Raw genomic sequence first — 20269 nt, 5'->3', positions numbered from 1 at the left:
CCAAAAAATAAAATTAACTTTGACACAAATTTCGTTTTAACGCATTAAAATGGCAGAAATAAGGTACGCTTCACAAACACTATTGGATTTGTGATGTTGTTGTTGTTGGTTTTAATGGGTTTAACGACACAAGGGCTACTGAGGCCAAATTGTGTCTATTCATGGATTATTTACAGTTCCCTAGTGATCAAAGATTCATGGCGAGTCTCCACTTTGTGGAAGACTATCGAAGCACCCAACACTCAGTGAGGCTTAGATCTATTGTTTTCATTTTAATAAGGTAATAGCAAAGGTAGATTACTTAAAGTCATTATATTTATTTGTTTTTAATTAGCTGACTAAATTTTCTGCTTATTTTTTTGCATAATCATAGAAACGTTGTCACCCATCCTGGTGTCCAACAGACCGCAAACCATAGGAGGACAAGTAAGCGTTGGAGGAAGGCCGAATCTGGTAACGAGAGTATCGAATGGAGTCACTCTAATTGTAGCCAGTGGAAATGATGGTGATGCCACAGAGTTCAGACCTCAGCCAATTACAACTCTGACCTTACAGCCGACAATGGTTACGGATGCAGTGGTGATGAAAGACAAGAATGACGTCGTGACACTATACGACACTAAAACGTTTTACACCACATATACTTACTTCACCACCTTCTTTTCGGATTCCACGCCTGTAGTGTCGAGTTCGGAACAGGTGATCACTAATGTGCTCACAGTTCCAGAAGTTCATATGATAAGGACCGACTTAATGTCTCCCTCCAGTCTCCTTCCTGCTGCAGCTGCACCTCGAACTGTGACTGAAACCAGCACAGGACTAGTCACCAGCACCTCTTACAACACCTTTACTTTCTACGCAACCCTTTTCAACGGTACCAGCACCTTCGTAAGTCCCATCGAAGAGATCAAATCGGAAGTGATTACAACCATGGAGACTTTTACCTTCACAAGAACCATCATGCCAACTCCAACTACTTTCTACCAAACCGAGCTCAAAACAACCGAGAAATCAACGCCATCTGTCGTCACTCGCACATACTATACCACGTACACTAACTTTGTCACGATATTCCAAGGCACAGAAACGAGTGTCTCCCCCACTGAGGATGTTGTCACCAACACCGTGACCTTTACCCTCGGCGATGACGTCGCTATTGTTCCCACTCTGGCTAGTACAAGAAGCAGCCACAGCGTCCCCCCAAGCCAACAACTCTACACTACCAGGACTGACTACAGCACGCAGACCCATTACATTACTCTGTTCAGTGGAGAGCAGACCATCTTGTCATCAATAGAAGAGGTCCAGTCCAGCATAGTCACTGAACCCGTCCATCAGTCAAGTTCTGCAAGCGAATCCAGCACTCAGACTCTGCCTTCTTATCTCTTTGACAGTTCGCCATCCGCCACAAAATTGCAGCCATCAGAACCTTACAATAAACAGGATTCCGGAAGTTCGTTCCAAGACCTAGTACCTTCAGTTCACACCCAATATACAACCCTCACCTATTTTACAACTCTCTTCAGAGACTCGAGCACATTCTTATCCAGTCGAGAGGAAGTGGCTACCTCATACATTACGCTCTTCGTTCCTGCAGGCCAAGTAAGTTCTACCGAAACTTCCGTGGAACGCACAAGCACTCCAGATCTAACGACATTCACCATTCCCACAGTGAGAAGCACCGACGTTTCCAGAGATTCACCAATCTTCCCAACTCCATCGCCTACAAGCGAGGTCTTAACCTTCTACACTACGTATACTTATAATATTACATCTATTCGTGGTACAGAAACAATTGTCAGGGACAGTGAAACTGTCGTGACTCAGTACGTTACCATTCAGAAGACACCAGGTAGCAGCACCGTAGAAACTCCTATTAAAACTTCTGCCGTGGATGAAACTGTTGTTCGAGTTGATTCATCTGTATCCGTAGCCAGTCCCGTTGAGGAGATTATCAGCATTGTGACTGTTATCTCCAGCGAATCTGCAGATGAGGCTACAGTCAGTCCCGTAATTGAAGACGCGAGAGTAGAGACCAGGGTAGTGGTAGGCAGCAGTGTGCACGTGGATGTCAGTAGTCCTTTCACTGACTCGGAAGTACTGAGTAGCTTCACGGTCGAGAGAGAATCACAGGAAGAATCTTCCGTAGAAGCATCTGCATCGGTACTCACAGGAACACCCACTACGGATGCCGACGGTTCGACGCTAATCTTATTTACGGACTTCATTGTTCCAGGACAGATCCAGTCCACCTCGTCTTCATCAGAAGCGGACTGGTCGGCAACATTTAGCGACTCAGCTGATGTCAGTACATCTTTGACAGAAACTCCAGCTCTACCTCACCACGTGGTAAGCGGTTTGCCTACCACTTACAGCAGCAGCAGTTCTGTGCTAACTAGTCCCACTAAGCATGTTACGGTTGACAACGGAACTACCATGATCTCCGAAAATTCAACAATAATTCTGATTACTGGGACTGATGGTGCAGTGACCCGACTCACTGAACCAGACTTCAATTCCCACACGTCTTTGGCAGGCATGGAAGAAACGCCAGAAGCAGAAGCTTTACCTACAAAAGGAAGCAGCTCATCAGTAACAGAAATTAAACCAGGAACTGTTTTTGAACTATCGGATCTTCTTGGAAACACGAACTATGCCGGAAATCTTGGAGAAGCTATAAAAGGAATCGTCAATTTATTTGCCAGCGGTGCTACTAAGAACGGCAGTAATCCAAGCATTCTTTCCACTGCTAGTCCAGCCGCTACAAGCAGAGACCAACCTGAATTGCCTCCAAGTGGCGGAGTGACAGTCAGTAATGCCGAAGAACCTGTTTACATACCGATAGGGGCCATAGGACGTAGCACAAGCATCAGTGTCCTCCAACAGCCTGATAAATCCGATAAGATATCAAGTAGCGATCAATCTATAATAACCATACTCGATCCAGGAACACTTTTAACTGGCTTCACTCCGGTTTCTGATTTAGGACCTGTGGCAGATATTTCTGTTAGACAAGATGGGTCATCAGGTTCATCACTTCAAAATGTTGAGGTGATGGCAGGAGAAAATACAGTCTTTATCCTTCCAACTAAAGCCTCGGAAGTTCAAATAGTTGGAACTTCATCCCAGGTTGACCTCAGCGGGGTTATAAGGGTTACCGATCAACCAGGATTGCAAAGCAGTGTTGATATTTACTCTCTTGAAACAGGAGTTAAATCTACACCATCTATTGCTAGTAGCAATGAGAAAACAACGCTGATGACTGGTGCAGAAACTATATTCTTTGGAATCTCAGATGCACGACAACCATCAGAGAAGGTCAAGACAGAATCTGAAATAACAATAGGATCTGTGGCTACATCGTCTGTAGTTGGAATTCAAACTATATTTTTCGACACAGTTCGAGAGAACATCAAACCAAGCACTCAAGATATATCAGGAGCCACAACTATCTTTGGAACCTTCCCAGTATTCCCCGTTGATTCAAAGTCATCAACAGAGAAACTTCACGTGATTACAGAAAGTTCCTCTGGAGACACAACGTTTTTCTTCCCGCTACCAGGCCAGCAAGTGCCCGAACTCTCATTGGAATCCACTCGCTATGTGACGAGTGTCGAGACAGTGACAAGAACAGTGGCTATCAACACGATTCTGACAACGATACCTCCGAGAACTTTTGTTTCGACTATTATCGGTACTAGAACCATTCTTGGTACTCTCCCCGAGCCTACAGAGACAGTTCAGGTTGTCCCAACCATCAGACAGTCTGAGTCCACCACAACAGTTACCACCACCACACTGATCTTCAATTCCATCTCTACCACAGTCATCAGGACGCTGCTGATTCCAACGGTTCCAGTGAAACCAACCCTTTATTCTGAATCTACGGCAACAGTGGACGTTTCTTCCTCCTCCTCCTCCTCTGCAGACTCTCCAATCCGAATAATAGACAGAAATGCGACATCAAGACCTAGATATCCCTTTAGTCTACCCACTACCCCCAAGACTACGGCGGGTAGGAAGCCGGTAGTTCTCTTCAAACCTCCGACAAGATCTACAGAAGCCACAACTCCCCGTCCACCCTTCACTGGAATTAAACCCAAACTGCAATTCCCAACTCGACCACCGACGACACCTCCTCCTCCAGTTACTACTTCAGATCGAAAACTAAGGAAGCACCCGAAGAAAGATGAAACCGACTGGTGTCTGCCTGACTGCCGTGCTGAAAACAAAGAAGTGTGCAAGAAGATGGCAGGCCAATGGTCTTGCGAGTGCAAACCTGGATTCGCAAGGAGGAAAGGAAATCCGCTCTGTGAAGGTGAGTGCAACGCGCGCGCATACTCTTTTTCTATTAAGAACTTCTAGACTTATTGCGTATCCAACTTTTTTTTTTGACCGCGTTTACACAAATATAGACGTAGTTTTATTCGCCTACGTCATTAGGGCTGATATATATATACAACGGCAGTACGCTCCCTTTAATATTTATGCATTGGCAATTACTCTTTGTGAATTTCCATTACTATTCTCTAATAAGCTGACGCAGTCTCTCTCTCTTGACATGTGAAAAGTTCTGTTGCCCTATGAGTTGATAATGGAAGGTCAAAATCCTTCATAAGAGGTCGCTTTAAGGAAGATATGGTACCTTTGAATGCCAGTTTTATTAAAATATTGCTTCTCCTATGCAGTGTACATTTTAACACGCCAACACAGTGATTTAAAAATCATACCTTCCGATTAACTTTCTCTTAATTCCTCACATAATGTTACATTTGAAAAGACAAAACTATTGTTTGAGAAATTTAGAATTCCTATCTAATGCGGCGCTCTTATTTACATTACTTTTAATATATTTACTGGAATGTTTTAGTAATGATGTTTTCTTACCTGTAGAGGCTCATTCGTTCCTGATACTGATGCGGGTTCTGAAGATGGGTGATGCTGATGTTGCTTACAAGCAAGAATTCTCCAACAGCTCGTCTCCAGAGTTCAATGAACTTGTGGGAAATGCACAGAAGCTGGTAAGATTTCGCTCTGCAACGAATATACACATTTATGAAATGTTTATATATAAAGTAACATTTAATTAACTGAATCAAATAATAAAAATTTATAAAGTTAAAGTACGGGTAAGGTAAAAAATTGTTTTTTTCCCCTCCTTAGATCGACGAAGCTTACAGCAAATCGCCGAGGGTAAGCAGCAATTACTTAGGAACAGGGGTCAATAGTGTTGTAGACGGAAGACGGCTCTATAATGGGGTAGATTCCATTGATGGCGTGATTGTGAATCTTACTGTTCAAGTAAGTAGCAGGTCGCTAGCCAATGAAAGCCTGCTTAAAGATGAACTGGCGAAATCTTTAGAGGAACCCGTTCCGGATATAGAAACGCTGAACGCATCGGAATCGGTAGTGAGCCCGATTGTGCAAAGAATCGAAGACGTTAAAGGTAAATCACAATACAAAATTTGATTTCAATTTTAGCTTAAAATGTTGTAAAATTCACACTCACTGGAGTCCCCTCTGATTGCCTTGGAATTTCCAGGGCAGAGACGGGTCGCCATTTTGAATCAGCTTTTTAAGTGTTTGCATATTTAACAATATCGAAGAAATAATATACGTAGACAGATGTTGCTGTAAATTTTAACAGCCACCAGTGAATAAATATCCCGATTATAACTATTAGACATTACAAAGATAGTTATTATTGTTTTTATTCAGACCTTGGATCAGAACAGGACCTCAATTTTAAGGGATAATTTACAAAGAAAAAAAATTGACAGAGATTGAAAGGAGTAGATCGGAGAGTGCAATAGTTATCAAAATAAATTTATACAAGTCAATAAAACTGGGTATGGGAGTACCGTGTCGAGTACTTCTACAGGACACCAGTATTTAATTCGATTTTAACTGGATTCCCGTTTAAAAATACAAAAAAAAAAAAAATTAGTTTTATTTTTGGGATGTTACTGTGGCAGTTCCACGGCTTAATTGTATGGATATTGTGCCCTATATCCATGCAAGCGAACTGCATGGAGCACAGTTAGACCACTCTATTTTAAAACAGCTCATGTTTGTATATCTGGATAAGTTACTCATCTAAGTGCACAGTTTCAGTTGAATTGACAAGGGGTAAGTGCATTAAGTTAACTGCATCTTAATTTTTTGTCCACCACTGTAGCAGTTACTGTAAAGCCTTACTGCTTAATTCAAAGTTCAACTGTTTTGATGCAATTTACTTCATCATCATCAGCTATTTTCAATCCACTGCAGGATGAAGGCCTCTCCAGCAACTTTCCAGTTCCTTCTGTTTTGTGCAATGGCCATCCATTTACTACCCACAAACTCGTGAATTTCATCTGTCCATCTCCGCCGTTGTCTTCCAGGTTTTCTTCTAGCTCCTCTTGGGTACCATTCTGTTATTTTCTTAGTCCATCTGTCATCATGCCTTCGAGCTATGTGTCCTGCCCAAGACCATTTAAGTTCTTTAGTTTTGATAAGAATGTCCTTTACTTGAGTTTGCTGCCTAATCCATGTGTTTCTCTTCTTATCTAACAGTCTGATTCCCAATATAATTCGTTCCATTCTCTTCCATTCTTTTGGTGAGTGCCCAAGTTTCACTTCCATAAATCATGGTGGGGAGTATACATTGGTTCATTATTTTACGTTTCAGACAAACTGGGATATTGCTCTTCAGTATGTGACTATATTTCCTGAATGCTATCCATCCAAAATTTATTCTTCTCTTGACTTCCAGCCATTTATCATTATTACAGCTAATAACTTGTCCCAGATAAGTATATGACTCCACCTTTTCAATTACTGCTCCTTCAATCATTATTTCCCTTTCCGTGGCATACTTGTTCATCATTACTTTTGTTTTAGCCATATTCATCTTTAGTCCAAAATCCTTACTAACTGTGCATAACTGATTAAGATTTTCCTCTAATTCTTTGGGATCGTGGCTTATGACCACAATGTCATCTGCAAATCGTAAATGGTTTAGGTACTCTCCGTTCACATTGACTCCTTTCTGCGACCAGTCTAATCTTCTGAAAGCTTCCTCAAGGGCAGCAGTAAACAGCTTCGGAGATATTGTGTCTCCTTGTCGAACTCCTTTCTCGATTTTAAATTTGCTACTGTCTTTGTCTAGTCTAATAAAGGATGTAGCACTCTCATATATTTTCTTCAAAATCATAATATATGGAGTATCTATGCCTTGTCTTTCCAGTGCCCGAAACATTGCCTTATGCTGTATGGAGTCAAATGCCTTTTCATAATCCACAATTTACTTATGTAACAATAAAGATACAGGGGAGAAAAATGCTTAACTCCAATATGAAAGGAGAGAAAGAGATAAAAATTAAAAATACAATGTGAAAGGATATATTAATAGCTAAAATAAAATTTATCATCAGTGCTACCTTAGGAATCATTATTGCACTGTTGATTTAGTTTTCAATGAAAATAGATTTTCGTTTAAATAAGAGAGGAGGACTAAATCTGATGCGCGAGTTTTATAAGAATCTTTTGACTGCAATTTGAATATATTTAAACTTCTAATTTGAATCAATATCTCGTAATTTTAGACTTCGACGAATGTGCCGATGAGGAATATAACGATTGCGCTCGAGGCGCCATCTGTACAAATATCCCTGGAACATATACTTGTTGGTGTAAAGAAGGCTACGATGATCTAGATCAAGATTTCCCGGGTAGAATATGCTCTGGTAAGAATTTATTATACGTTATTTATTACTTATGTTATTTACTAAAATCCTAAAAATATTACTTAATAAACAATTTAATTACTTCTTGAAAATTCATTAATTTCTTCAACTATTTAAAGAACACCACTAACAAAGTAACAAAACTTAAATATTTATATATATATAAATATTCGTACACAAAGAAGTGAAAGTGGTTAGATGGCAGTTTTGTTTCTTTAAAAGATGAGACTGCATATTTGTAAAATGAGCGTAAAAAAGGCAATTTATATATAAAATTGTAGAATTTTATGGTTTATTATCATAGTTTTTAATTCTATTCATTCTATTCTTTAGAATTCATTTAATTCTATTCACAGAATTCATTTCATTTCATTTATTGATTCAAAGAATTTAATACTATTCATAATTTTAAAACTGTTTTTAATAGTCGTTTCTAATCATAGTTTTTAATTTGTCTCATCTGCAGGAGAGATCAAGAACTGCGAATTCTGTAATGGAAGAGGCGACTGCATCATGACTGAAGATGACAAGAAGTTCTGCAGGTGAGTGTTGTTGCTTAAAGATGTCATTTCAGTTGACGTCACTCTTAATAGCCAAAGAAAATTTCTTAAAGAAGAGAGTTCGGCGTAACAATTTATTTCCACGATTAACCTTACAAATAAATATTTTAAATAATAAATTCTAATAAGACATACAGAATAAAACAAGTTCGTACATTTGGCTTTAATTATGTCTATAAATGAATCATTTCAACACTTTATACAGTAAGATAAATGTCCGTACATGTCAGTACATGTTTCAAAAACAGACGAAATGTTTTCATCGTTTGTATTATTTTAAAAATGTCATGAGGGGTGTTTCACAGCTACGCATTCTGCTGTTAGAAATCTCATAACTCATCGGAAATTGATTATTTTACACGTCTTCCACTGCACTGTCCTTCAATGTTTTTATTTATTTTGATTTCTGGAACAATTTTAAATAATTAAATTCTTCGTATTTTTATTTTTCTTCTTCAGGTGCCACCGAATGTACCTTGGCAGACAATGCGAAATAAACGGAATGGGTAAGTTCTTTTTAATACTCCTAATATATTAGTCTACTCGCTTCTTGCACTACAATACTTTAGATGGATGGATAAATAAATAGAAAATAAAAGTACACTGTAATATATTAGCTGAATATTGAAGCCATTTTTTGGTCCCATGCTTAGGTAAATAACAATCCTGTTGTCATATGTGTGATTGTATTCTTACACATCATTTCTTATTATTTATTTTATTATATTTTTTCCCAGTGTTGGCCATCGTACTTCCAATAGCTCTTGCCTTGTTAATCGTGACCATGTTATGTCTCCTATGCGGATGTCGTCGTCTTCGTCGCCGCCGTAATCAAAAGATGAAAGCTAATAATATGTTTCGCGGAATGGTTGGACCCCTAGCGGGAACTCTTGATAAAAAAGCCATGATTATGGATTCCTCTAGCGAGAGCAGTGGAGAGCATGGTGCCAGACCGTTGCATGCATACGACGGATTTGGGGTAAGTGAATCGGTTTATTAAACTACACATTATATTCTGATAAAGTGTGGGTAATTTTTTCACATGTCTCGTATGATGTCATCTATCGTTGAAAAAACAAGAGTAAAGTTACCTTTTTAAAGCCATGACAAATGTAATTTTTTTTCAAACAGAAGTTATGGGTATTGTCCAAAAAGAAGTGACAACTCCGACATCCTGTATGACTATCTCAAATGTTCCAGAAGCGACTGATATCATCGACAGTCTTGTTTGTTGAAAAGTGGCGAGAGTACGATCTATAGTTCTCAGAATGCCTTCTGTTGTCCTAAAGCGTTGACCTCTGTCCACCTTGAGGAACATACTGAAGTCACAGGACGAACTGTGGCAACTTCTTAAAGATGCCACTTGTTGATATCAATTCAAGATCTGGGATAATGTAGTTGGAACACCATCAACCTCAATAGTCAGATCCCACTCTGTCCATTGCCTATTCATTAATGAGCCTGACCATTAATGAGCAGTTAATTGCATCTTCTGTTCATCAATGGGTGGACGCGTAGAAGTAGTTCCTCTGACACATTTTTTTCCATATGAAAAGACTACTCATAGGGCCACAGTACTGAAGATCAATGCATTATGCTCCTTTCGAACTACGAAAACATCCTTTGTGCTTCGCTCCAGTGAGTTTTCAGTCTTTATACTGGATGCTGATCTTGGATAAAGTCGTAAACATAGATCAGACTACCTGCAGCACGTACTTTCATTTCTCCATCCAACAAAGCAACTATCCTCACGTACATTTACGAAACTGTACAAATGTCCTATCTCCTTTTACACATATTCTACGTCAAGTAATTCTTGCTCACGAATATGCGTACACACGATAGCCATATAGAGAAGTGAAGCCCCAGTCTTTTGCTGTGCCAGTCAAAAATAAATAAAAAAAATAGTAAGAATAAAAAAACAACAAGATATAAAATATAAATAAATGAACTACCTACGTCTTTTCCTCCTCAGGTAGGTGAGGAGGAAACATCCAGTGAACCATTTGAATTTATGGCCTCTAGTTCTGAAATCACTTATAACAGTGAAAATTTCGCCTTAATTCATCTCAGAGCCTTATAGACGTGAATGAGGTCCCCAAGCTCTGCAGTCCACATATTCCAAGTCTTTCCTCATATGGGCACCCTTTTGCCGATCTCACTAGGCGCACTGCCCGTCTAAAGATCCTTTCAAGAATCTGTCTTTTATTCCATACTTTGACACAGTATTGGAAGCACAGTCTTACAATTGCTTATAAGATCACGACCTTCCTACCTTTACAAGCAAATGTTCGATTACTCATCGATAGGACACCATAGGCTTTCTTTAATAATTCCTAGTGCCTCGGCGCCTCCGTAGCCAGGTGGGAAGGAGCAGCAGTGCGCAGCACACGCTTCTTGATTAGACCGGGGTTTGAGCCCGTCACCACCAAATACGGAGGATGCGGAAAGGTCAGGGAATGACCACCGCATATCCCGGAGCAATATGGCCTTAGTTGCTAATGCTCCTAAAAACCAAAACAACAACAACCTAGTGGCTCCTCATAGCCCCTCCAAAATCACGAAATTATTAAAGAAGGCCTATATATAATTCCCAAGTGTAAGACTTTGCATTTTTCTGAATTAAAGCATAACTGCCGCTTTTACGACCACTGTGAATCCCATCCAAGTCATTCTAAAGGAGCGCTGATCATTAAATACTCTCCAAATCTTTACATTATTTGCGAATTTTGACATCACACTCTCTATCGCTTCGTCAATTTCATTTAAGAAAATCAGAAACAACAGTGATCCCCAAACCGTCAATTGGGAACCCTACTTCTGACGTTACACCATTAGAAGAACATCCATTAATCACAACCCTCTGGCCACCAGGTCTTCAACCACCGTGTGATTCATCTTAGAATCTTATTCGTGATTACCACGTGTTCCAGATTACAGAATAGTCATTGAGTTTTTATTTCCGCTAGTTTTTAAACTAGCGGAAATAAAAATCCGCTAGAATTTGCATGCCTTTATATCAAATTTTCGTCTTCGGCAACACTGACTTGAAAAACATTTTGTTCTGCTAATTTTATCGAGCAGTGTAATTCAAGGTCAATTTCGGATCTCACACACACAGTAATCATTATATTGTCATACTTTTATATAAATTTTACAATTCACTACTAAAATCAACACTTTTAGCAGTGAAAAACGACACAAATCAAAAATTTTGACTTGCCTATCTCCGGTCATGTTGGATTTTTGTGAAATTATAATTAGTAGATAGTAATTATTATCGAAATAACTCTGTATTAATTTATTTACCTATGCTTTTAATAATTTACCTATTATTTCAAGCTCATCGATATTAGATGAACAGCGCAAGTATCTTCATTAAGTTTACTTTGATATTTACTTGTATTAGCTTGTTCTGCAGAGAAACCTTAAAATGGGACAGGGCAATCATTGTACACACTTCAAAATTTAAGTAATAATACGGGGGATGGGGGGGAAATAGTAGCAGAATTGCAAATTACGTTAGAAATATACATCATTAGCATAAAGCAAAAAAGAAAACTTGAAATTGTAAAATACTTCATTCTACGAAATAAAATTAGAGTTAAACTGTACATTATAGTACATTGACCACGAAATAAGTTTCGTATAACCTCGCCCTACTTTAACGATGTTTCGGATCTTATCTGGACTCCAATTATCAATTCCAAGAAAGCAAATAGAAAAAGGAAAACAATAGATGGATAACACCAGTTTTAAATCCAAAATAGCATAATTCTCTAATTCATAACACAATTACAAAGGGAAGATTTTTATATATCCATAAAAGTTTGCTAAATGAAATAGTTAAATTTAGGTATAAATTATGAATGTCTACAGAGAACAACTTACCCAATTTTGTCTATCTATAGCTTTTTTCAATTATCGTTTCAACCATCTACCCGCGTCGTGCTTTCCAAACAAGGAAATGTAATTTATCTGATTTCATCGGTAGTTGTTGGTTCTTATTATTTAAAGTTCACGACTGTAAAATGCTTACAATTTCTGAAAAAAATAGATTGCACAGCGTTTATCCCAGATATATTTCTGGAATCAGATTACCAAAATAATCAGATTCGGTGAATCTGAGTTTCACTTTTATCCTTAATTTATTATTTTTGATTATACTAATGATGGTGGTTGATAAGCATTTCCTTGTGAGCTGATAATTTGTAGTACATTTGTAATAAAAAAATTATCAATCGTTTGATACGTAATTTCTTTTTCTACAGGATGAAGTCAGCACAACTCCAAAGAAGAGCAGCAAGAAAAGTGAGCTGAGCATGGATCGCAGTCTGTCAACGGGTCTCTCAGTTCCACCTGTAGTGATCCCTCGAGCTAAGCACAAACACCCAAAACAGGTAAATCATCCACCCTATAGGGGTCACCATATGATGGACAGATGGTGAACACACCACTTGTATGAACGTGAAAAAAAAATGGTTTTGTTTGTTACCTTACTTACGTAAGCTCGCTGTGTATTGGAGGCACTGAGGTGTCATTATCCCTGAGGAACGAACCTTAGCTGAACTGACCACACAATCATACCACTGGGGTAACCGCAGGAATCTCGCCGGTGTTTTCTCAGCACGTCTGCATAATCCCCAGTGTGCCACCACTCCGCCTCTTGTGTCAGCATTGACAGTGACGAACTATCCGAGTGACACAATGTACATTTTTTTCTACAGACTGTATGTCCCCTGTGACCCAATAGCGATATTAATTGTGATACTTAGTTATGAAAAGATCGTTCGAGTTACATAATGTTAGTAATCCTCAATCGAGGATTATAATTAATTTTATTGAGGATAAGATTGCAATAGAAAATTACTTTCCACAATACCTTCATAAAGGTGGGATAATGGAACGATCTGTTCTCATTGTGACAGGATCGTAGTAAATAATCCGACTGAACTCAAACCAGCGATAAATTAAAACTCAGAACTGACTTTCCGATTTAACGCAGTCGATAAATCTAAACAAAACTCCTGCTAGGAACAAATATCTGTTCGACGTTTGTGAAGATTTTAGTCTCAAGGTCATATAGTACGTATGATTACCATTTTAAAGTATATCTTCCGATTTTGTATTTTACCTCTCAAATTGAACTAATTTCTGTTAGCGGGATTGTCAATAACAAGTGTTAATAAGTTGATTACTTGTAAATTTTTAAATTACTTAAAATTAATTAATACGGAGATTCAAGGTTAAATATTTTATTCTACCTTTAATATTAAATGAACTACCATAACTGAGTGCCTGTTGAATCAGTCATAAAACCGAATTCCAAGTGCCTTTTCTTTGAATATTTAATGGTATAAACAGCAATTTTATATAAATTGCTTTGTTTCATCTCGCTTAGATTTAATGAAATAGTTGTATGTTTCTTCCCTCCCGAATACCATAAAACCTGCCATTGCAATTTGAAAGAAAATACTTTTTTTCCAATGTATGTTAATATTAACACTGTTTTGTTTCTTCTGTAACTGTCTCCAATAAAGATTTTTCTGTTAACCAATCCTGTCTTGTCTTTTATTCCATTTCAGAAATCAAACAGAACATTCGTACCTCTTAACTGATAAAGTTTTTAAGATTTTGCAACCACCTAGCTTAGAAGAGTAAAATGTAGTATAATCCTTCTGGTGGTAAATCATAGAAAGAGATCAGAACATGTATTCCAAATTATCCAATTAATACGCAGATGAACACGAAATTTTAAAGGAAAGAGATCACTACACTGTGTGGCCAAATATTTGAAAATCTTTGAGCGAGCTACAAGTAACTCGGTTTGATGATGCTATGGTGCTGCATTAATCACAGCTAAATATAGGGATTACTAATATTTTGGCCAAGCAGTGTACCATGAAATCTGTTAACTGAAATGGAATTGCATTAATCCACATCCCAAACCCATTCTCTGGTGAAAGATATGCAAGTTGCGATCCACAAACTTATCCAGGTGGAAGGCTAACAACAGCTGCAAATAACATTTGCCTTTGGTTTTACCCTAATAAGGACAGTGCTTTTCAGTTTCTATTCTATGTACGAAGGATTAATGATCAAAATAAGAAATATTTAGAATAACTTCTGTTCCCTCACGAACTTATGTTTTTACATTTTCTAAGAATAATGCTTCTGGACTTATAATTATTATTTCAATTTTACATCATGACTTAAATTGTACTAATGCATTTAAAACTTAATGAACTAATTAAATTCTCTTTAAAGAATAGTTTTTCTGGCGAAATTCCGCTAGATATACGCATGGGAATATAAATTCGTGTTCGGAAGTATAATAGATAACAAAAATCAACTTCCGTTTTGTGGAGATTATGAAATATTTTCTACAAAAACGGAAGTGAGTAAAATGAATTTTGTTCTTTTAAAATGTAACTAGAATTTAAATAAATGATCCTCACGGATAAGTAAACAGTAATCACTAGGTCACGTGCAGTATTCAGCACAGCGGGTGTTCGAATCTGGACGTTGCCACAAAATACACTGCCCATTGTTAATAGTGAGTGCTCAGTTTATTTCTGCGGATTTTCGATGAAGTGTGGGGGGGGTGTATTTATGAAAATGTTATTTTTATATATTTGGTTATTATTTCCCCTATTAACAACTCCCCTTTATAATAACTCCCCACTTGCGCATCTGACTATTTTACTTCAGAAAATTCCAAGTTCTAGGGGAAAATCTCCTTGAAGTGTTTAATTCCCTTTGGATAGGCTTTTTCTCAGAATAACAAAGAGACACACAAATGTTGTATAAAAAATATCAGTTTATTGGACATTTTTACATAGATACATCAAACAAAAGAAATTTATTAAACTCATGACCAAATAGATTTAATTTCATCTTCTTATAACAAAATGTATATGAGCAAAGTATTTTGCCTATTGAGCAAACTCAAGGAGGGCTATTTCCTTTACATAAATCATAAATCATAACAAAAGCCTCTAAACTAACAAAATGTTTCTACTTCCTTACTCCTGAGTTCAATTAACTTTCAAAAGAATCTATTAACATTCTCCTTTCATTACAAAACAATTCCTACTCCAAATTGATAAAGCTCCGATACTCTTAATTTCAGTATAAATCATTACTCTGGTTTCTAACAGATTATAGCCTACAACCTTCTCTGATCTAGGTAATCAATACTATCAAATTTCTACAATTAACTACTTGCACATTTGGGGGTTACTGACATCCGTCTATCCCCTTCCAAAATTCATACTTAGTCATTCACCTTTTTTAACCAAATATTAACAAGTATCAATCACTTTAAAAATTTTATATCTAATCCCTTCCAAAATCTATTTATGTATATATATGACTTGCCCTGGGTAATGTCCTTCAGTTCATATCATTCACTAACTTATTCATTACAATATAGTACTACTTATACATATGTGTTCAATCAAAAGTTCTGATAAATTGGTTATCAAGTGTCTATAATCGATGTGATGGTGAGAGTACTTAAACAAACTAATCACTTACTGACATAACTTGGCAGACCTCACGGTACATCCTTCTCTAAGCGAGTAGGGGATCCTTTCTATCTGGGTCGCATCTCACAATCACTGGGGGCGTTCGACATAAGATGCTGGATTCCTTCCTGGGTACCTTTGTATTTCTTTATGGACGCATTAATTTCATCTGATCAGAATGGCTGTACTCTTTTTGTCCGGCTTCGGATTTCATCAGCTCCAGCGTACTTGCTTTCAGAATATCAGGCAATATCGTTCCTTCATAATGGAGTTGACTCCTTCTCATCTACTTTAAGGATCTTGAAAACTTTTCCCTCTTTTCTATGGCACGTGTTCATCTCTCACTTCGAAACTCAATCTACTTTTGACTGACTGTCTGACCGACTTCTGCACCTCAACTTCATCTTTCCACTTACTCGACTGCCTCTCTCACTAACTTATTAGATTAACGACTTAACTGTTCACTTAAAGCTTATCTCCCCCTCATACTGACTACACATTAAAACTTAGCCACTTTTCTCCACCGGCTACTCTATCTAAAAGAACTCATTCCTTTCTTTTCTTCTCCAACTCTCATCTTACTGCCCCACTCACTGACACTGACCCACTCTCATCTTACTGCCCAACTCACTGACACTGACCCACTCTCATCTTACTGCCCAACTCACTGACACTGACCCACTCTCTTTCTGTCCGTCTCCATCCACACATTTTTCTTCCGAGTTTGTCACGCCTTTCCACAGTGTTCTACCAATCTCCTCCTTCCTATCTTCATTTTTATCCTTTCATTAGTTGGCAGGTCAGCCAGCCCTGTGGCACGTGATTCACAATACCCCTCTCCTTTTTTATTTCCTACCTGTTGACATCCGTTGAGCTCTTTCATGTAGGCCGAATGCATCAAAACAACTCCTTCTGTGTCATCACAGCTTGTCTCCATAGCACTACAGACAAACCACAAATGTGTCACTGGAGACCATCGCGTCTATTTTTAGAGGCTTGTGTGTGCGTTTAGCCATATGCGTTTCCGGTGCGTGACCCCTCATAAACTTGTTGCGCCGTACCACCTGCTGGGCTTGCTATAGTATGTTCCGTCAGTTTTCTGTTTTTGACGGATGTAAAGCTAATTTTTCTGTTTTTCGTTCTTCCTACCTTTTAAGTTTTACAATCCTTACTGGATAATTCTTGTTTATAGAAACTGACGCTATTAACATTTCTCCCAACGGCAAGAATCCAAAAAGGAAAACTAACTTCAGAAGTCAAAAAAAATATTTTATTTTTGTAAGATTTTCAGATCTTACAGAAGGTTTTTAATATTTTATGGGATTAGTTCAAAATTAGCGTAAAGTTTTTTATTATGTTATTATTTTTGTTTCTTTTTAGACCACTTCATCGGCTTATGGCATCTCCTAACAACGACTGCGTTCTAAGTCCGATTTGCACCCCCACCCCCATATTGCATGCGAGGGACTACAGAGCCCAAAGAAGTCCATTTATTGTGCGCATATTGTCTGTATAGTTTTCGAAGATGTAGAAAAGTTAATACCACTACGAAACATGTTTCAAGTATGGTATAACTTTATATCAAAGACATTCCGATATTAATCATAAAGTGAACAGTGTTGGTTAACATAAACACTCTTTAACAAGAAAAGTGATTGGAGTGTTACGCATAATTACTCGTAACCATAAATTAAAAAAGTTATACGAAGTAGTGCAATACCGAGACAACTCATTGTGCAGATGGTGAGTGTGTGTGTTCAATTTGGGAGGTTTTTAGCACTGCAGAAGGAAAAACCAATTCATATTCCCGAAAAATGTACCTTTATATCGTTAAAAGTTGGATGAGAGGGACCTCTGCTTTTCATAATTGTTTTAAGAGTGAACTGAATTCCAATGTGTGGTGTTTCTTCTTGAAATCTTTATAATAATGGATTTTTCTTCTTACTGTTTCATTTTGAGTTTCTCTTGGGAAGTTTCCTGCATTACGTTTTCCACGGAACACATACCCTACAGTTTTAATGGTAAATGAATAAGAAATCCTCAGTTTATGCTTTAACGATTTTATCCATTACAACAGAATTAATAACGTTCCTTCTGTTTCGATAATAACATATGCGCTAGACTTGACATTTTCAGTTTTTACAATAAGAAACGTCATTCAAAAACACTCCACCTCTATGGAATGCAAGATGGAAATTATGCAATTTGACTATGCTATCAATCTTCACTGGCAGGGGTAGGCTGTGTGGTAAATGGAAGTACCAAAATTTTTTGATCGCTTGTTTTTAATAAGTTCTCTCTTCTCTTGGTAAGGGATAGTTGAAAAACTGAAATTAAAAGGTGACTTCCCAAGAGTAAAGAAACGAATTCGAACCGCTTTCAAGTGGAAAATAGTGCCAAATATATATACAGGTATATATATATATATATATATATATGACTTAAAAAGTTAGAATGCAATAACATAAAATAAAAAAATAAATAAATATTAAGCTATCATTAGAGGCAGCAAAATGCACATCCTCCACATGATGTCTAGTATATGACAGATAATTCATACAAAAATAAAAATAACACATAAGCCAGTAGCAAAACTGTAGAGCGAAAGTTAACATAAAAATTAACATAAATTAAATCAACAGGGAGGGGAAAGTAAAGGTAACAAGACAGAAACCGTAGCCGCAAGTCCCCAAATTATTTAGAGTTCAATTAATAATAAATCCAATTTAAATTTAAAATAATGCCAATTATATAATAATTTAGCGGTACCCCCTTGCAAGGTACCAGTTCCGAGAGACGTGAAATATCACCAAAAAGGAACTAAAACGAACTACTAAAAGAAAACAAAGTAACAAAATAATAGACTGTCCATTATGGCCCATTTCGACAGATGACCACGAGGCATTTAATTTGTTAATTTTTATGTTAACTTTCGCTCTACAATTTCGCTATGCTACTGGCTTATGTTTCATTTATGAACCGCTGTATATATATATATATATATATATATACAGGGTGTCTCAAAAATAGATGGCATAACTTCAGGAATGAGTTCCTCATATGTAGACAATAAAAATATTTTATATCAACATTGTTCCGGAAATGCTTGGTTTCCGAGTTTTGAAGGTTTGTCTGTGACACTTAACTGTTCACATCACCTTATAGTAATTGTTCAAAATGTTCACCTTCTGCCTGAATAGAGGCCTCACATCGACGTCTCATGGACTCGCGAAGACGATGCCAAATTCCTGGCATGTCTCGTATTGTCTCACAACCTGCCACAATTCGATTGTGGAGAGTTTCCACATCAGCTACCGGAGTCGAATACACCAATGACTTTAAATGGCCCTGCAAGAAGAAATCTAGTGGATTTAAATCAGCTGAGCATGGACGCCAGGCAGTTGGTCCACCTCTATCTATCCACCGACCAGGAAACCTTCGATTCAGGTAATTGCGGGCTAGGTGGCTGAAATGTGCGGGAGCGCCATCGTGCATGAAGTGTGCTTGTTGACGAATCATCAGTGGCGTGTCGTCCAAGAACAGGCATGTTGTTTTACAGAAAGTTTCTGTACGCCTGCCCTGTGAGTTTGTTTGGAAGTACATGGGGCCCAAATAACTTATCACCAAAAACACCCGCCCAGATGTTGAGGCTGAACCGCTGTTGGTGATGTGATGGAAGAATTGCATGTGGGTTTTCCTCAGCCCATGCATGCTGATTGTGAAAGTTTTGGATTCCGTCTCGTGTGAACGGTGCTTCATCTGTGAATATCACTAAGACAGGAAAGTGAGGAGTTGTACCACACTGCTGCAAGAACCACTGGCAGAACATTACTCGCGCAGGGTAATCTGCTGGTGACAAGACCTGTACCCGTTGCAGATGGTAAGGATACAGTTGGTGTTCTCGCAACACTCTCCAAATAGTCGAACAGCCAGTTGCATTGCTATCTGCATGTGCTGATTCCAGGAGTGGCATGCACAATATCCAAAATCTCCTCCTCTACTTCAGAGGAGTAGCTCTTCGTCGTCCTCTGTCGGCAGCACGAGGTGTAAAGGTCCCATGTTCACAAAGGCGGCTATGAATACCTTCAAACGTTTTCCTGTCTGGACATCTTCGTTCTGGGAACCTTTCGTGGTACAAACGACGAGCCTCCAGAGCATTGAACGTCCGCCAAACCGTACATAAAGTGCATATCCGCTTGCCCCTGATTTGAGTACATGGTCGGAATGTAAATCACCTGCGGAACTATGTTGATATAAAATATTTTTATTGTCTACATATGAGGAACTCATTCCTGAAGTTATGCCGTGTATTTTGAGACACCCTGTAAATATATATATATATATATATATATATATATACACTGAATCACACTGTGTGTGTGTGTGTGTGTGTGTGTGTGTGTGTGTGTGTGTGTACACACACAGGGTAATTCAGGAGGAATAGTAAATATTT

The 20269-nt window shown here is 38.0% G+C and overlaps 1 protein-coding gene across 4 annotated transcripts in view; it reads left to right on the top strand.

The window, feature by feature from the left end:
- The window catches only part of LOC150090856 (uncharacterized), a 187472-nt gene that overhangs the window by 125196 nt on the left and 42007 nt on the right, over positions 1 to 20269 (top strand). For all 4 annotated transcript variants that reach the window (XM_090373141.1, XM_090373134.1, XM_090373128.1 and 1 more), the window contains 8 exons: positions 374 to 4318; positions 4894 to 5021; positions 5164 to 5446; positions 7587 to 7727; positions 8194 to 8269; positions 8747 to 8793; positions 9025 to 9266; positions 12559 to 12687. In XM_090373141.1, coding sequence (XP_090229267.1) covers positions 374 to 4318; positions 4894 to 5021; positions 5164 to 5446; positions 7587 to 7727; positions 8194 to 8269; positions 8747 to 8793; positions 9025 to 9266; positions 12559 to 12687 — 4991 coding nt within the window. The remainder of the gene's footprint in view (positions 1 to 373; positions 4319 to 4893; positions 5022 to 5163; positions 5447 to 7586; positions 7728 to 8193; positions 8270 to 8746; positions 8794 to 9024; positions 9267 to 12558; positions 12688 to 20269) is intronic.

Source organism: Mastigoproctus giganteus, chromosome 1 (genome assembly GCF_048544385.1).
Source record: "Mastigoproctus giganteus isolate SK-2022 chromosome 1, ASM4854438v1, whole genome shotgun sequence".
Taxonomy (NCBI): Eukaryota; Metazoa; Arthropoda; class Arachnida; order Uropygi; family Thelyphonidae; genus Mastigoproctus; species Mastigoproctus giganteus.
Note: the sequence above shows the minus strand (reverse complement) of the source record. Positions and strands in the feature narration are given on the sequence as shown.